General features: G+C 26.9%; 6 protein-coding genes across 7 annotated transcripts; 3 read left to right on the top strand and 3 right to left on the bottom strand.

The window, feature by feature from the left end:
* Positions 1-13: 13 nt before the first annotated feature.
* Positions 14-1321, top strand: OCT59_022734 (uncharacterized protein). Its single transcript, XM_025315593.2, has 6 exons — positions 14-270; positions 355-504; positions 593-676; positions 741-801; positions 878-995; positions 1108-1321. Exons 1-6 carry the CDS (start codon positions 91-93, stop codon positions 1244-1246), a joined length of 732 nt encoding a protein of 243 aa, XP_025182455.1. The 5' UTR covers positions 14-90; the 3' UTR covers positions 1247-1321.
* Positions 1322-1325: 4 nt separating this feature from the next.
* OCT59_022735 (uncharacterized protein) lies at positions 1326-2665 on the bottom strand. 2 transcript variants are annotated; one of them, XM_066144953.1, is made up of 6 exons: positions 2611-2665; positions 2344-2495; positions 2192-2265; positions 1788-2120; positions 1643-1703; positions 1326-1576 (listed from the first exon to the last, which is right to left on the bottom strand). In XM_066144953.1, the coding sequence occupies exons 2-6, from the start codon at positions 2488-2490 to the stop codon at positions 1523-1525; spliced, it is 669 nt and encodes a 222-aa protein (XP_066006365.1). In that variant the 5' UTR covers positions 2491-2495; positions 2611-2665; the 3' UTR covers positions 1326-1522. The 2 variants fall into 2 exon arrangements, with proteins under 2 accessions (XP_066006365.1, XP_066006366.1); XM_066144954.1 differs by having other exon boundaries at positions 2194-2265; positions 2344-2665.
* A 148-nt stretch (positions 2666-2813) lies between these two features.
* Positions 2814-6607, bottom strand: OCT59_022736 (uncharacterized protein). The gene is made up of 7 exons (XM_025315594.2): positions 6411-6607; positions 6202-6307; positions 5514-6115; positions 5033-5425; positions 4832-4934; positions 3169-4716; positions 2814-3095 (listed from the first exon to the last, which is right to left on the bottom strand). The coding sequence occupies exons 1-7, from the start codon at positions 6584-6586 to the stop codon at positions 3051-3053; spliced, it is 2973 nt and encodes a 990-aa protein (XP_025182456.1). The 5' UTR covers positions 6587-6607; the 3' UTR covers positions 2814-3050.
* Positions 6608-6790: 183 nt separating this feature from the next.
* OCT59_022737 (uncharacterized protein) lies at positions 6791-8241 on the top strand. Its single transcript, XM_025315595.2, has 2 exons — positions 6791-6998; positions 7076-8241. The coding sequence occupies exons 1-2, from the start codon at positions 6909-6911 to the stop codon at positions 8033-8035; spliced, it is 1050 nt and encodes a 349-aa protein (XP_025182457.1). The 5' UTR covers positions 6791-6908; the 3' UTR covers positions 8036-8241.
* Positions 7840-10072, bottom strand: OCT59_022738 (uncharacterized protein). Its single transcript, XM_025323259.2, has 4 exons — positions 9400-10072; positions 8718-9329; positions 8514-8629; positions 7840-8438 (listed from the first exon to the last, which is right to left on the bottom strand). The coding sequence occupies exons 1-4, from the start codon at positions 10012-10014 to the stop codon at positions 8222-8224; spliced, it is 1560 nt and encodes a 519-aa protein (XP_025182458.1). The 5' UTR covers positions 10015-10072; the 3' UTR covers positions 7840-8221.
* Positions 10073-10246: 174 nt separating this feature from the next.
* On the top strand, positions 10247-11231 carry OCT59_022739 (uncharacterized protein; the record flags this gene model as incomplete). Its single annotated transcript, XM_025334337.2, has 3 exons — positions 10247-10421; positions 10507-10670; positions 10767-11231. The coding sequence occupies 3 exons, from the start codon at positions 10247-10249 to the stop codon at positions 11229-11231; spliced, it is 804 nt and encodes a 267-aa protein (XP_025182459.2).
* Positions 11232-18173: the final 6942 nt, after the last annotated feature.

Raw genomic sequence — 18173 nt, forward strand, 5'->3', positions numbered from 1 at the left:
ACAACATACAGTATCAAAAAATTTCTGATCAATTTCAAATTTTTTTTTTTTTTGATAAATAAATTAATAAAATTGTAAAAATTTTGAAAGATGTCTAATAAAATAATTGATGATACCGACGAAACTATGATTGATGCTGAATATATTCCAAATAATTCAGTATCAAAAGAGCAAACAGAAGCAGCAACAGAAATGTTAGTTGAAAACGATAACGAAGAGGAGACTATTATTAAACCAAAATTTCGTCCTGCTACTATTAATGAACTAAATGTAGATATAGCCTTCATTTCCTATGCTTTCACGCTATCATAAATATTATTTTATTCTGATTGTAATTAATTTAAACCTTTTTAGAATGGTATATCACAGCTTCGTAAAATATCGGTCCCATCACATAGATTTAAACCGCTTAAGAAAGATTGGAAAAAAATTTATGAACCTCTGGTGAAACATTTAAGTTTGCAAGTTAGAATGAATACAAGATCAAATCGTGTTGAGCTAAGAGTAAGGATAATTGATTATTTTAAATTCTAATTATTCTAATTGTAAATTTATACATTAAACATTTAGAACATTTAACATAATTGATTAGACTTCTAAATACACTAAAGACTCCGGATCATTACAAAAAGCTGCTGATTTTGTCAAAGCTTTTATGATGGGATTTGATGTTGAAGTATGTATTCAATGTATAGTTACTCAAAGGTTTCCCAAATAAATCTTAATTTTTAATTTATTAGGACGCGATAGCAATTTTGCGTGTTGATGATCTTTACATAGATTCATTTGACATAAAAGATGGTAAATAATTTATAAAAACTATTTGCTCATTACTATTTAACTTTTTTTAATTTATTTATAAAATTTTTTATTACAGTAAAAAAATTAGAAGGGGATCATTTATCTCGTGCAATTGGACGTATAGCGGGTAAAAATGGCAAAGTGAAGTTTGCTATTGAAAATGCATCAAAAACAAGGATTGTATTAGCAGATTCGTAAGTTGTTTGCATGCAATACTTTAAATGCTTTGGATCGTTTTTTTTTTTTTGATAATTACTAATAATTAAATTATCAATGTCCTTTGCTATTAAATGATTAAATGAATAGATCTATTCATATTTTAGGTTCATTCCAAAATATCAAGATTGCACGTGATTCAGTAGTATCATTAATATTAGGTAGTCCACCAGGCAAAGTACACGCGAATTTAAAAATAATTAATGCAAGAATGAAGCAGAGATTCTAAAACAAGTTGAAATGTTTTGTATTTCATTTTTTATTAATTAATTTTAAGTTAAATAAATTAGGATTTCGCACTCAGGACTTAAATTTTTGAAAAAAATGTATATAGATTGTACTGTATAATGCTATATTCACAACTCTAAATTATCATAATTACAAAATTGAGAAGCTACAACCAATTTTGAACATTACATAATTAGTAAATATTCATAAATGGTTACTGACAAAAACAAAGATAAAAATTAATGATATAACAACAATATATATGAACGATTCAAATTTAATCTTCATCCAAATCTTTAAATTTCAGGTGTTCCTCATAAAAACGAATTATCTAATAAACGATAAAATCAATTGGTTAACATTTTAAGCGATAATATGATAAATGATAAATCATTACCTTTTGCGGGCACATTAAGTTAGCAACAGAAGCAGGGTGTCTTGTTCTGTGTCCACTTTTCCTTTAAATAAATTAAATAAAAAAAAATACTTTACCCAAAAAAGAAAGAAGGAAAAAGAAAAGAAAGTTTTCTTTTAATAAATACCAATTTAAATAAATCCAAAGTCCACTATCCTTAGAATTTCTTTCAACAGTTTCTACATCATCAACTGCCTCTTCCCAAGTAGTGAGGCTAGGAGGAGGAAAATTTTCAAGTAAAGAAAAATCAGGTTCTTCATTGAATGAATCGCTAAATTTACGTTTTCTAATATTAACTTGATTGCTTGTTATCATAGTTTGTTTTTTTTTAACTTGTTCTATTTTCTTCATGTTTTCTTTAGAATTTCCTTTGTCGGAACTTTCTTCAGGACTTTCTACGGATTGTTTATTAGATTTTTCTATTTTCTTCCAATACTTTTCAATAAGCTCTTTAGCAAACCTAAAATAAATTTAAAAATTTTTTCTTAAACCATGTTTTAGTTAAAAAACACATTTTATGTAGAAACATACACGTCTGATTCATTTTCCCATGTATTATCATCTTCAGGATATCCTTTCCACTTAAGATAATATTGCGTGGCGCCCTTGGATGAATAAAACGAAATCATTTAAATAACTCACATTAAAAATATATATATATTATATTAAAGGAAATCACTAACTTTTATCTTTCGATGATCAATTATTTTTTCTACGACGTATTCGTCTTCCGAATCAGAATTTTCTTTCTCTTCAATATATTCTTCTTCAGAAACATCATCAATATCCATTTGTATATTACTTTTCTTACGATTCTTCCTATACACCATTATTACTAACAGAAAGAAATTATTATTGTTTTTACGCGTAAAAAAAAAAAATTTATTTTCTTTAGTATTTAAATATCGAAATGTATATCTCCTGTTTTTAATATAAAATATTAAACGAACATTCTATTTTTTATATTTTTATCCAGTTAGCAAAAAGAAAAGAAATGTTAAATCCAAAAAAAAAAGAAATAAAAGAAAAAAAAGAACCCGTTAAATCGCCACCAAAAAAGAAACAAAACGCGTTTACTGTGGATATGTTGAGAGAAATTAGTAATATGATTGATGTTGAAGTTCCATTTTAGATAAAGGAAGAGTAACACATGTTGATAATCTTGTTTAAAAATAAGATAATCTATTTATTAATTTTTTAAAATTTAGCTTGTGAAAAATTATAGTACACATTTGTTATATAAGTAGATAATAACTAGATTCATTTTGTTAATAAATACATAATTAAGTAAAAAAAATTGAAATTGTCCGTACATTATTTAATTTCATGTAAATTATTCATTAAAAGTTATAAACTAATACATATATTATCGCATTTTAAGGATATCATATTAAATTCTTGTTCGAACATAGAATAAATTGTATGCTGCACGGGTCTAAAAAAACAAAGAAATCATATGTAAGTGCATTCGAACAAGTAATAAACAAAACGTATGATCAAATTCTTACCATAACACTAAATTCATCACATGCAGATACTCTACTATCATCAAAGTTATGCCATTCATGTCTATATCCATTTCTTACGCAAGCAGTATAATGACCACCATTTAAACCTCCGTAATGATTTGAAACAGCAAATAAATCGTATATAAAAGGTCCACATTGTTTATATTGAGAATTATAATGAATTGATGATTGTTGTTCTTTAGGGAGTGGTATATATGGTGTCAGATCAAAATCTCTAATTGGAAAATGTACCATGGTTTCCAATTTATCTCTAAATGGTCCATTAAACGAAAATCTTTTTAAATGTATCAATAAAACATCTGGTAATCTTGAAATCGTAAGTTGTTTAGTTGCACGTCTACGACATTTACATCGAGGGCAATTCCAAGCATCATCTCCATCCAATATTTCTTCTTTGACAAAAGCATTAAGACACTGGTATAAATCTATTCTTTCTCCATTATAATTATGAGGAATTGGTAATGAAAGACACATGAATACATTATAAGTCGTAGATGTCTTATTACATGTTAAACATTTTAAAATATTACGAAATTGCCCTTGGAATAAACTAACAACCACAGAAGAATTACGCATTAAATATTTTTCCCATTCCATTTCTGATACCATTTGCGAAGGCAAATATTCCCTTTCTTCCTCTTCTTGAGGAGTTAGTTCAAGAATCTTTGGTTTTTCTTTAATAATATTCAAATCTTCATGTAAACCATCCAATAAAAACGAAAGAAATTCTTGCGAATCTTGTTGTTCCGTACCAGAAAATTGTGGTGCAAACCGACCAATAGCTTCTTTGAATGTAACAGGAGAAACAAATGTATATGAATCACTCCACAATACTTTGATTAATGTAGCAAATGATTCAGCTAAGACCCCTTTAGTTCCCAAAATATTAATTCTGTTGATATGTCGTTTATAACTACCATCTAAAAAGTATCGAGCAAATGGGACTGTACCACTTAAACATTGAATAACTGAATTCATAAAACAAGTGTTTCCAAGATTTTTCAATCCTGTTGATCCAATTCCTGATCCTAATTGAGAAAAACTACTATCAGAAATTGGAGCTAGTTGCATAGTCATTTGCCCTAAGTCAGGACCAGACAAACTTGGTGTAGGATAATTATTACTAGGTGAAGGAATTGGCATATTTTGTCCATTTGTGTTAGATCCTGGAACTTGAGGTAATGGTTTACTTGGAGCAGGTATTGGTGGAGGTTGACGATTAGGTTTTGGTGGTGGTGGTGTATTGAGTGAGGCATAATCTGGATTATCTACTTTACTAAAACTATAATACGGATTATCAAATATAGTTTTACGACGTTGTAATTTACCACCAAATTTAGCTGAATTAGTGATACTGCCGGAATTAACTTTTGATTCACTCGGAATTGTATGTGAAAGAGAAGATTTTGGTGACGATGATAACATAGGAATTGGTTGATAATTATTATAATTATTATAATCTTGTAAAATATTTGAATGGTCGTAATTAGCATTAGTCATAGACTGAATTTCAGGAGCTTGTTGAAACTGTAATAGAAAAGTATAATATATATAAACATCAAATAAATAATAACAATAACAATAATAATAATAATAATAATAATAATAATAATAATATATTATTATATATCAAGATACTCACATATTCAAACATGGTTCTCACATATGGTGCTCTACCGGGGCTAATAGGTTCATTATTTTGTATTTTACTATAAATATGGTTTATTTTGTAAGGATGATGAGGCCTTTTGTTTAAAATACGCGATATATATATATATATTGTGTATATAAGTGAAAAGGAAGTTCAATCATAAATTTTGATGTGTCAAATGTTAACTCATACCTTTCATTATTAAAGTTTTCTGCCCAAGAAGTAGGATTATTATCTGAAATAACTACCCCATTTCTTTTTGATTTGTCACTGTTGGTGTTAGATTTTTCAATCCATTTGTCCGAGGCAAACCGTCTCCAAGCTGCAAAACCTCCATTCAGTAAAACAGGTGGCCTTTTTAAATTTTTTTTATAATCATTTACGTAAATCGCATTCTTCAAATGTAACAAAAGGTCATTGCATCCATTAGACACTGAAGGCGATGAAAATTTGTTTGACGAAGTATTATAGGTTGAATCTTGATCGTAATATACAACCAAATCAAATTTATCCCTATTCTTGAATAGATCTCGTTCTTGCGCTGGTGAAAGTATTAATTTGTTTTCGAGATCTATGGTAGAAATTCTTAAAAAGTATGTATATTCATATTTATTTAAGAGCAGATAAAAATTAAAATAAACCAACAAAAATTAAATTTGTTAAACCTACTAACCCTTCCGGTAAAACGATTGGTTCCAGACAAACAATATTATCCGTTTTAATATGTCCAGCATCAAAATCACTTCTTAATCTAACATCCAAAATCAATATCTTTGGAATTGGTGGATCAGTTTGATTAAAAAGCTTATACAAATCTCCAGCACTTATCAAATTTGAAAACTTATAATTGGCAAGAGGATCAATTTGTTGCAAATTAGATCCAACTGACGATGATGTATTAAATGAAGATAATGATTTATTCTCTGTTGAACTATTATCACTAACTGATGGAGGAGGAGTGGGGATTGGGATAGGCATAGATAATTTTGTCGGTTGAAATTGAGTATCCTCAGCTAAAGAATTGTTATCATTTTTATGCATATCGGCATTTAAACCATTGTTTCGTAAACTTGCTACTCTTTCAGCTATAGATGGATTCATTGGAAACATTGAACTATCTGATGATATGCTACCAATCATATTATCTGATACTATGTAAACAGGTGAACGAGGAAGGCCGGATTGTAAAGAAGGATCAATATTCTTGTTAAATTCTTCTCGTTTTTCTAATGTTTTAGCCGCCTTTTCTGCCCTCTCTATAGCATGTGGAAGTTTCTAAAAAAAACAAAAAAAGAAAAGAAAAAAATAAATCATTTTCAAATTAACGGTTCTATTAATAAACAATATATTACATAACTTACATTTTTCAAATTGGAAAAATCATTTTTTAAATTAGTGAATTCTATCGAACTTTTCGAATTCATACTTTCAAAATCTCTGTGTTTAGGTACTATCTCTAGTAGGATACTTTGAATGAAAAATGAATTAAGGGCAAAAGGCTTAAATAAAAAAGAGAGAGAAAAAAAGAATCAACTAAGAATTGTATTAAAAAAAAAATATGGTAACCTACATTGAAGCTTTAATATTATTTATATATACAGATTCGTCAGACTCGTAATCATTGCCCGCTTCGAACAATTTGTTAGTTACGGCTAACCATTGCTTTATACTGAAGCCATTAGGTTCATAAGCAATACTAGCTTCCTTTTTAAGCTGAGCAAAGGATTTATGAGTTATATTTGACATTATCACAAGGAAGAAACTCACGAAAGGGAAATAGGTAAGAATATAATATTTTTTATACGGATTTGATGTACTGCGTTCCTTTCCAAATTTGGGAATTTTCGCCCGAAATATAAACTTGCAGTACTAAGTCATAGCAGTTTTGGTGAGAGTGATATATTTGGGAAAGCAACTATAAATAAACGTAATGTTGCATTTTATAATAATAATAATAATAAATAGTAATTATGTATTTATTAAAAAAAGTAATCCTTTCGGTCCTTAAATTTTGACATATTCATTCATTTTTTTTTTTACAATTTATAAACGTTTTATAAAGTAAAAAATGGGTCAAAAAGAAGATAGTCGTGGAATGGTTATATTCTCAGTATCATTTTATATTGTAACTGCATTGATAATGGTATTTGTGAATAAGGTAATAAATATATGAAAATATCAATTATTATAAAAAAAAGACAATTAACTATAACATTATATCATTTCAATGAATAGTGGGTATTGAATAGCGTCTCCTTGCCTTTTACATTACTTTGGTTTCAAGTTATTGTGGCAGTGATTCTATTACATCTTACTAATTTCTTTGGTAAATTACAATTACCAGTAATTGAAAAACAAAAATGTATAGAATTATTACCATTAATATCAATAAATATATTAGGACTCAGTTTTAATACAATATGTTTACAATATGTGGATGCAAGTTTTTATCAAGTTGCAAGGGCATTAATACTTCCATTTACAGTGATTTTCTCATATATACTTTTAAATCAAAATTCATCAAATAAAATTTTATTAGCATGTTTAATAGTATGTATAGGATTTTTTGTGGGAGTATCATCAGAAAGATTAACTATTTCTATAATTGGTATAATTTTCGGTATATGTTCGTCGATATCAACAGCATTACATGCTATTGTCATTAAAAAGAGTTTAAATGTGGTAAAAGGAAATACGATGGATTTGGTTTATTACAACAATTTCATGAGCGCTATAGCATTTTTACCATTAATATTTTTATTCAGTGAACAAAATCAATTATTGAAATTATTTATAAAAAATCCTATTACAAACCAGTATAGTATGGAAGCAAAAACGTTTCTTATTGGTATATTAGTTACGGGATTTTTTGGTTTTTTAATTAACATAGCTGGGTTTTTACAAATTAAAGTTACATCACCTATAACTCATATGATTTCTTCTGCATTCCGCGGAGTGGTTCAAACAATACTTGGATATTTACTTTTCGGTGATTTATTAACTACCGGTCGTGTTGGTGGAATTTTCTTAATTTTATTTGGTAGTTGTATCTATGCTTGGTTCAAAGATCAAGAATCGAAACAAGTTCAAAATATTTCAAATATTGACAAGAAAGTTTATGACAAATTGGAACGTGGTGATTCTCTAGACGATGATTGTGATAGAATTGAAATTGTTGAAGAAAATGAGAAATAGATAACTTATAGATGTAATCATTATATATATGTATACCGTATATTACAATGCCTGTACGATATATATTTTATAGTTAAAATATATTTTAATTCATAATTTTTTTTACAACTATAATAATCCCAACCCTGCGTATATACTTTAAATCTCTTTTTGATTTTAATATTACAATAAGTATTAATAAATATATCATTCATTATCTAATTCATTTTCTATTACTTGTTTAACTAAAGAGGGTTCGGCTCCTTCAACAAATACAACTTTTCTTTCTCTTTCCAATAATCCAATAAATTCTTTTGGTAAAATGTTTTCAAATTTAAATTCTTTAAAATTTTCTAACGCTTTTTCTACTGCTTGAGAAAATTTTGCGGGATGTGCTGTTGCTAAACATATTTGATATGTATTCCTATGTAAAAGACCACTTAACTTAGAACAAATTTTAGATATATGTAAATAAAAGAGAATAATTATTTATACTCACGGCGAAATATTCTGTCTGTCTGCGGCTGCAACGCCAACTGCTGTGTGTGGATCAAGAATGTAAGAAATTTGATTTTCATTTTCAGGTGCATAATACTTCTTTATGGTATCCAATGTCTAATCAAAAAAAAAAACCATTTTGATTAATGAGATAGTTACATTAATTCAAATCTATTAATATATAAATAAATATAATAATAAATACTTCTTGATCGGAAACTCTTTCGCTTATAAAATCACGAAGTGAAATATCTAATACGGATTTTTCGACAACTAAACTTTTATTAACTTTAACATTTTGCATCCATTCTCTAATAATACTACTAGTTTCCTTAACTTTTTCTTCCTCATTTCTTTCCTCCTCCTCTTTTTTACCAATATTTTCATACACTAAATACCATAACAATCTTTCAAAATTACTTGAAATAGCAATATCCATAGCGGGACTAAGAGTTTCTATAACAGTTACACCGTTTCCTCCTTTTGATCTTTCGTATCTACCATTCTTAAAAAATCTATCTAGTATATCATTAGAATTGGTTGATACTACTAATTTACTTATAGGTAATCCCATCTTTTTAGCATAATATCCCGCTAATATATCACCAAAATTTCCTGTTGGTACACAATATTGAAGATAAATTTCTTTTGATTCTTTCGATTCGATCGTAATATTCAATGATGAAAGTAATTGAAAATATGAATAAAAATAATATACTATTTGTGCTAATATTCTTGCCCAATTTATTGAGTTAATGGCCCCTAAATGATATTTTTCATTAAACGACCTATCTGCGAATAAATTCTTAACTATATCCTATTATTAAAATTCTTATGTTAATAATATTTATTACATTTAAAATATTTACTAACTAAATTGCGCTCACCTGACAATCATCAAACGTTCCTTCAACTGCTAAATTATGAATATTTTTATCTAATACTGTTGTCATTTGAGCTTCTTGAACTGGTGATACTTTACCACGCGGATGAAGTATGAATACAGAAATATTTTTTTTCCCTCTTAATCCATAAATGGCTGCACTACCGGTATCTCCACTAGTAGCTCCCAAAACAGTAATATTTTCTTCCTCTTTTTTTTCTTTATTCTTTTTTTCTAATAAATATTCAAATAAATTACCAAGAAATTGTAACGCAACATCTTTAAAAGCAAATGTAGGTCCATGAAACAATTCTAATATATAAAGATTTTCTCGGATTTGCTTTAATGGTGTAATATCATTAAAAGTAAATGTTGAATATGATTTATCTATCAATTGTTTTAATTCTTCACGTGAAATTTCTTCTCTTGGAATATATAATGAAAATATTTCAAGTGCTAACGATTTATATGTTAAATCTGACCAAGCTTTACTCCAATTCTCTGGTAAACTTGGCATATTTTCAGGAATAAATAATCCTCCATCTTCTGCTAATCCTACTAATACTGCTTCAGAAAACGAAAGAAGTTTTGGTGAGCCTCTAGTTGATCGATATTTCATCTTTGACTTGGAAAAAAAAAAATCTGATTACGATAAAAGAATTAGCTGATCAAGAATTGGATTAACCAAATTCGAAGTTACCCAGCATCAAACCATGAATTTCTTATCTATTGACATCCATGATCTCCGATCTTCTATCTCGTCTTATCTTTTTTGATCAACAAACCTAAAATTGCGCACAGTATAAATAGTCACCAAGTTTTAGCTTTTTCTATTTAATTTTTTTTTTACAATGTCATTGACTCAAAAACCGGAAACTCTAAAACAGTCAAATTTATCTGACCTGTCAATCCCCTTTTCTGTTTTACCTAGTCCTTTCCAGACAGTTTTAGTGATTAATGCCACACAACACCAACATGCTATTCAAAAGGTCGCTGAAATTGATCAAGAAGTAAGAAATGCTGGTGGTACGTATAGAAATCTTATACTTCGTATTTTTTTAATTCAAATTTATTTATCATATAATGTTTACGTATATTTTTTCTTGAATAGTTAATCTAACATTGATTGCAGAGGTGACAAAAGAAGAAAAAATTGAATATTCAAACCTTATGGCAGATTTGATTCCATTGTACGCCAAAATCAATAGATTGATCCCACTACATTATATTATTTCCAAGAATAGTGATGCAGCAACACGGAATCTTATAGCTATGGTAATCAATAGTTTTTTATTTATAACCTCCTAATCGTAAGATTACATCACTATTTGATTACACGTCTATCTTATTTTTTTTTTCCTTTGATAATAGAAATATCTCATTCAACAACAATTCATAGCATTGCCTGACGAACATTATTTCTTAACGGTTGATGAATTACAGAAACATAAAAATTTACTTCAAGAACTTGAAAAATATGAACATGCATTGGAAAAACTTCAAAATTCTGGAGGATATGCTGCATGCAGCATTCAATTTCTTTCAAAGCAGGAAGGATCTTTATCTCATAACAATTTATCAGAAGAAGTATCCGATATTGAACATTCTCTTCCTCCATTGAAATCTGGTACTGGTGCTCTAGCAAAATTTTTAACATTAGTTGAGAACGATTCTTTAGATGATCTTTCAAACCGTGTAGGAGATTTATTAACACCGACAATGAACAATATTCGACAAATTGGTAATTTAAACAGAAATCAAACAAAAAATCATCTATCTCCAAATACGAACAATGAAATTGACAAATGGAAAGAGGAATTTGCTGTTGATAATTAACTGAAAATAATTACCAATCTAATCGCGATTTTGTTACACCAAAAAATGAATTTGACAAACAACGCGATAGAAAATTAATGACCTATGCTAGTGATTCATCAGGGTCTCTTGGTAGTTATGGAAGGCAATATTAATTATTTTATAATAATTATTAATAATTATTTGTTGATTTTTATTTACTTGGAGAAATTTATTTTTAAATAATTTATTATTGTAGGAATTTCATAATCAACCTGCAAAAAAATACCAATTTTACTATACAAAAAATTTGGAATTATTTTTAAGTAATGACATTAGTATTTTGTATAAATTATCAAGATAAAGAAATATTTAATCGCATTAACAGTTAAAGTGAAAATGTTTTAATCGTTTAAGGAACTTTTAAAAGGGGCCGAGTAAGTACCATCATCAATAGTATATAAAAAGGAAAATGATCTAGGTAAGATTAAGAATCAATTACTCACGTTACGGTGATTTAATTTTTTTTAAAAAAAAAAATTTGGAGTTCAATCAGGTCACAAATGTATGATGAATTTTTGTGCTCATGAAAGAGGAAGAATTATCACATTTACTACATTCACAAATGTGACAGAAAAGGGTATGGCATATTCATTCAAATGCATTTACATTTTTTTAAAAATTGCTATAATTTTTATTACCACATAATGCTGTGTTACCCAGTCATTCAAAAAAAAAAGTTGAGGTAGTAATAGTACCCTGGAGTACTATGAAAAGATAATCTGATATGGCCAATAAATTATACATAACCTTCAAACTCTTATAAATTATAAATTACTAAATAAAAATAATATTTTAACATTTAAATTTTGTATTATTGCTTTCTAACTAATGTTAGTTACACGTAAATACTATCAGGTGTAGAATGGTAAGAATGTGTTTTAGGGTAAATTCCATCTAAAGATAAAGTAAAATAAAATTGTCACACTAAACATATCCTAAGAGCAAGCTCTTAATTACTTACCAATCGAATTACTTACGATTGTTACATTTATCATGTTTAATTTTATAATAAAAAATACAGTTTTTGTCATAAGATGATTATCATGATGAATCACCTTTAATAAAGATGGAAAATGGTCTTTTGGTCTTTTTTAGTCTTTGAAAATTTTTCAGAAAAGTAACAAGACTACACACTCAATTTTTTGTAATATAGCAGAATTGGCTAAAGACCAAAAAGTGGCAAAATTTGGCTTTTAGACCAGCAGAGATTAAATTAGCTTAAAGACTGTAGTCTTAGAACTTTTGTTATAAAAACCTATAAAACCCTATTTAATTCTAAATTGGATGATTGAATTAAACCCAAATTTTGCTACATTTTGGTTTTTAATTAATTCTGTAACATAATAAAAATTTGGATGTGTAGTTTTATTACTTTTCAAAAAACTTTTAAAAACTGTCAGGACTGGGTAAATCTAAAAAAAGACCATTTACCATTCTTAACCTTTGATCTTAAGGTGACAGGTCAGTCTTTTCCTTTGGGAGGGACAGTATATTAATAATGTTTAAATTAGTTTGGAATACTTTATTTTATTTTACTTTTGTAAATATATTGTATTACTTTAACATTATTATGATCAAAAACATGATTGCACCTTTACAAAAAGAAAAAAAAAAATTATTGTGTAAAATAAATTTTTTTTTAATAACTATTAAATGTGTTTATTAAAAAATTTCACCCCAAAGTGCAATGGAAAAAAAATAAATTTATATTAGATTTTTCAATATGTTATTAATTTATTGGTCTTTTTTTAGTACAACTAACCACTAATTAACCCTTTTATAGTTACTTTTCATATAGTTACTTCTCTTTTTCATCATGTCATTGTTTAATTACAATTGGTTTTATAAAAAACTACCTTTTCATGAGTTATAATATATACAAAAATATTAGACTTTCTTAATACATAAACATGTATTATGTAACTATAACAAAAAAAATTGAATATGTATAACTTTTAAAAAAATGTATTTTTGCCTATTTTGCAAGTTTGCCTAAAGTATCAAAAATGATTTTAAATGCCATTTTTGATTTATTTGCAATTAGTATAAAATTTACCTTTTATATATACTAGATATATATAAATATATTATAATAGTAATTTCTTTTATTATATAAGTATATAGATTTATTATATAAGTATATAGATTTATTATTTTACTTTATTACTTTTCTAATATTTGAAAGAATTTTAGTCAGTTTTTTTAATCTTATATATATATATATAAGTTGATAGTAATATATATCTTTATTATTATAACTATTATTTTTTTTACCATGCATTTATATTTTGTAATTTGTTTATTAAAAATAAAGACAATTATAATTATATACCAAATAACTATTTAACTATTTATAAGTAAATAAATAAACTATTTGTCATTTATTTTAGACCTATTTGTATATTATTACTTATCCATTCTAGCTGTACAAATAGGCTATATATAAAATAGTATAGACTAGTTTTCTTCTCATATGATTTAATCCAAATAATATCACTTATGTAAAATTAAATTATATAAACCTGGTATATATATATATTACATTACTCATAAAAAAAATAATAGCCAGATTTAAATTAATTAGGGTTAAGGTAGGATTCTGCTTACTTATAAGATAAGTTACTAAAAACCTAAGGTAAAATTTATAATTGAGAATTTTTAAAAATCCTACTATATATAGATAAATTACACCTAAAAAAGGAAATATTACACTAAGTTATTATGATTTTTTTCCTTTTTAGATCAATTAACCAATAGGATCACTGGTAAAATTACTAGTAAATTTAAAATTTTTTCTGAAAACCTCTATTATGAGTAAACAGGATCCTATTAGAGTTAAAGATTTAGAGTTAAAGATTTAGAGATTTAGAGTTAGAAGATTAGAATTAGAGTTAGAATTAGGATTATGGTTAGAGGATTAGGATTAGAGTAAGATTTAGGTTCACTGAAGTTGTTAAATTTGATGATGTTATTTTAAAAAGTGAAATTTACAATTATAAAAGTTATAAATTTTAATTTTTAGTATAGGTAACATCACCTAATACTAAGTGACATCTTCTAAAAAGAAAGTTAGCTAAATTCTATAAAATAAATCATTTTAACAAATATTTTATAATTTAGATCTAATAAACAAATATCTTATTAACAGAATTTCAAAAATACATACAGTTTATTCTTCCTATAGCAAATTTAATATAATGAATCATGTGACGCTTAACCAATAAATATATTAATTTTCCCTCACTATAATGAAATAACTAATCAAATTTTTCAAATTCTTTGTTAACATACTATAATAAATTTGAAATACAGAACGATTTCTTAACTATATTAAGAGTAGATTGTATATAGATCATAAAGGATTCATATAAAAATAAGGGTATTTTACTACCTTTAAAAATGCTATTATTTGTTAAAAATCCAATAATAATATATATACAGTAGATATCAAAACAAACATACCAAAATTTATAAATTATTAAATCACATGTTTTTTAATCATATATTATAGATCAACATTATATTTATTAAAGGTAATTACTTCGAATAACAGGTGGTTAAGATCACCAGTGTCATGTAAAATTGAATATCATTGATTTATTGTTGTAATAAATAAATAAAAAACGTGATAATTATTATTTAACGTGATATGTAACTTATTGTTTACCCTTTCGGCTTATTGTTTATCCATTTATCCTCTTACTCTCTCAATATCCTTTTACTCTCTTACTACTCTCTTGATATCCGTTTACTCTCTCACTACTCTCTCAATATCCTTTTGCTCTTTCACCTTAGATACTTCCTACGCATAACTTTCTCATTATAATTTTACTATCAGATATAAATATGGATAAAAAAAATCACAACGAAACATATATATCAAATGTTATAAATAACTAACAACAACTAGTTGAAAATAATTATTCTCTTTCAATAGAAGGTATAGTAGCAACTGAACCTAATATTGATATTAAAGTTGGTGATTCTTTTGCTACATGGAAAAATGCAGAAATTAAACTGAATCAATATGCAAAATTTTCTGGTTATTCTTTGCGAAGAAAACGTGTTAAACTTGATAAAGATGGATATGTATGACGTCAAACATTTGAATGCACTTTTTCTGGTAAACCCATTTCTAATCAAGTTATTAATATAACTCATCAAAAACAACATTCAGCGCAAAAGATTATGTATTCATGGCATATTAAACTTACAAAACCTAAACCATCTATAGAAGTAGAAATTACAAGTATTATTGGTCAGTACAACCATAATATGATACCTAAAGTTGCCTGCCGAAATTAAAGATTTTCAGCATGTCAAAATTGCTGAAACTATTTTGACATTTTGACATTGGCTCTCTGATTTGTCGGTTTTGACATGTCGAAATTGTCAAAACCTAAAAATATTACATTTCACGTAATAACTTGGCATCCAATGATTGTAGAATGATACACCATAGCTCGTTAGAATTGTCTCATAATGGTGAGTCGAATAGTGGTTAGATCATCTTTCTACAATTACTGGATACCGAGATATTGAGTGAAACGTTAAAAATTAGCATTTTATATTTTACAATACTGCGTCATTTGACGTTTCACATAATAACTGGCATCCAATGATCGTAGAAAGATGCACTATAGCTTGTTGGGATCGTCTCATAATGACGAGTCGAATGGTAGTTAAATTATCTTTTTACTTTACTAGTGTTTACGGCCAAGCCTCCCTCTACCTCTTTTTGAGGCATTCTCGCGCTAATATCCTATCATTTTTATTGGGCAACCATTATACCAAGTACTTAATTCCTTAGGTAACAGCACCACTACAAAAAACAATCCCCATCGGGCCACTTTTAAGGCTGATCTGAAGCTAGGAATATGCTACCTATTCTAAAGATGGTCATCGGTCCTACAGGTCCTACTTGGTCCTGGACCGGTCAGTCCCAGGACTTGTAGGACCAGACCGCAGTCTTTCATTTTTTCTTGGCGCAGTAGAACCGGTCCTGAGACTGACCTGGTCTTTGTATCGGTCTTTATATAAAAGTTATTACATGCATATTTAAACTTCTAGAAAAGACTATCTCCCTATCTCTAAGGAAAAAAAGAAAATTAACGTATAGTAAATCTGTCTTTATATATATTATTTGCTTATAATATACATCTGGAATGGTTCCTATAAATTTATACAATTAGTGTTCATTTATAAAGAAAGACTGTTCCTAGTAAAGTAATAGAAAATTTTTTATTTGCAGAAAAAAGAAAAAAGACTGATCAGTTTTAAAAAAACTGCAGTCCTTAAAAAGACCGTCGGTCTTATTGTACGTGTTACAGGACCGAAAGATCACGGTCCTACATCAAGATGGACTGGTCCGTCTTTTTAAGGTGTAGGACTGCGAGACCATGGTCTTTTAGGACCGATGACCATCTTTAGCCTATTCATCCTATACCCATTGCATGATACTGGTACTCAATTTTATTTTATGACCTTTAGAGAGCATCTACTTTCATGGAGGACTTTCGACAGGTAACATCAACCATCTAGTACCTTCCATACTACCATTTTAGGTACTACATCAGGAAATTATATAGTGCGAAAAGTTGCGCAAGTTTACATATCATAATATTTCGTAAGCTTTCAGACTCGCCACAAGTTTGCGTAAGCGTAATATTTTGTAACTTTTTAAAATATTTCAAAATATTACGATATGCAAAGCTTCGTAATTTTACGATTTGTAATATTCTGTAATTTTACTGCGTAATACTTCACAACTTTTTAAAATATTTTGAAATTCTATGATGCGTAATGCTTCATAATTTGACGATTCGTAATATTCTGTGATTTTACACAACTTAATATTTCGTAATATTTCAAAATATTTCGATAAATAATACTTCATTTTCTGTACTATAAGTTTATATAATGTATGTTTTATTAGATATAATTTTATTAAACCATAAAAAATTACAAGTATTTATTAATATATACATAAAAGTAAAAAAAAGAAAGATTAAAGAGTAACAATATTATTAGACGTAAAAAAAAGAGAAACAGCTATAGTAAGTTGATGATCAGCAAAAATGAAATTCTGTGTATAAAGTCTATGGGTAAAAAACTAATACTTTACAACTTTAGGAATATAGAAATGTAGGTTTTTGCGTATCATTTTATACAATTTTCAAATAAAATAAAAAATAAAATTTGTGCAATAGAGATTGTCAAATTTGCTGCATTGTGAAATTTTATATAAAAATTGCAGAACTTTTTATTATACATATTTTCCATTTAATTAATAAATATTTTTAAATTAAAATAAATTTATAATTATAAAACATAATAAATAATTCTAATTTTTAAAAACTTACTGATTTTGCTAAATAAAAATTTAAAAATAACAAAAAATCTAGTTTAATAATCCACTTTTTAATATTAATAAAAGTTGTTTATTTTATCAAATTATATCTATGAATAAAGTTTTAAAGATGATTCTTCACTTAGTTATCTATCTTATTTTTTACCATGAAAATAGTTTACGCAAACTATATATAAAAGTCTTGTGATTTACCGCAATGCAGTAATTTTAACAATTTCTATCACATAAATTTTATTTTTTATTTTATTTGAAATAATTTGAAATAATAGGCAAAATCTTCATTTTTATATTTCCAAAGTTGTTAAAGTATTAGTTTTTTATTTATAAACTTTACTTTGGAAAAATTCCATTTTTGCTAATCATTTCTCTCATTAAGTGATGAATCGTCACTTAAGGAAAAATACTATTAATTAGAAAAATTGACTAAAATTGCAAAAAAATTGCAAATGCCATTTTATAGTTATATAATGATAAGGAAATCATACACAAAAATCTTATAAGTATATTATAGTATTAGTAAATATTTAATAACACTAGTTTCTATATTGCAT

Source organism: Rhizophagus irregularis, chromosome 31, assembly GCF_026210795.1.
Source record: "Rhizophagus irregularis chromosome 31, complete sequence".
Classification (NCBI taxonomy): Eukaryota; Fungi; Glomeromycota; class Glomeromycetes; order Glomerales; family Glomeraceae; genus Rhizophagus; species Rhizophagus irregularis.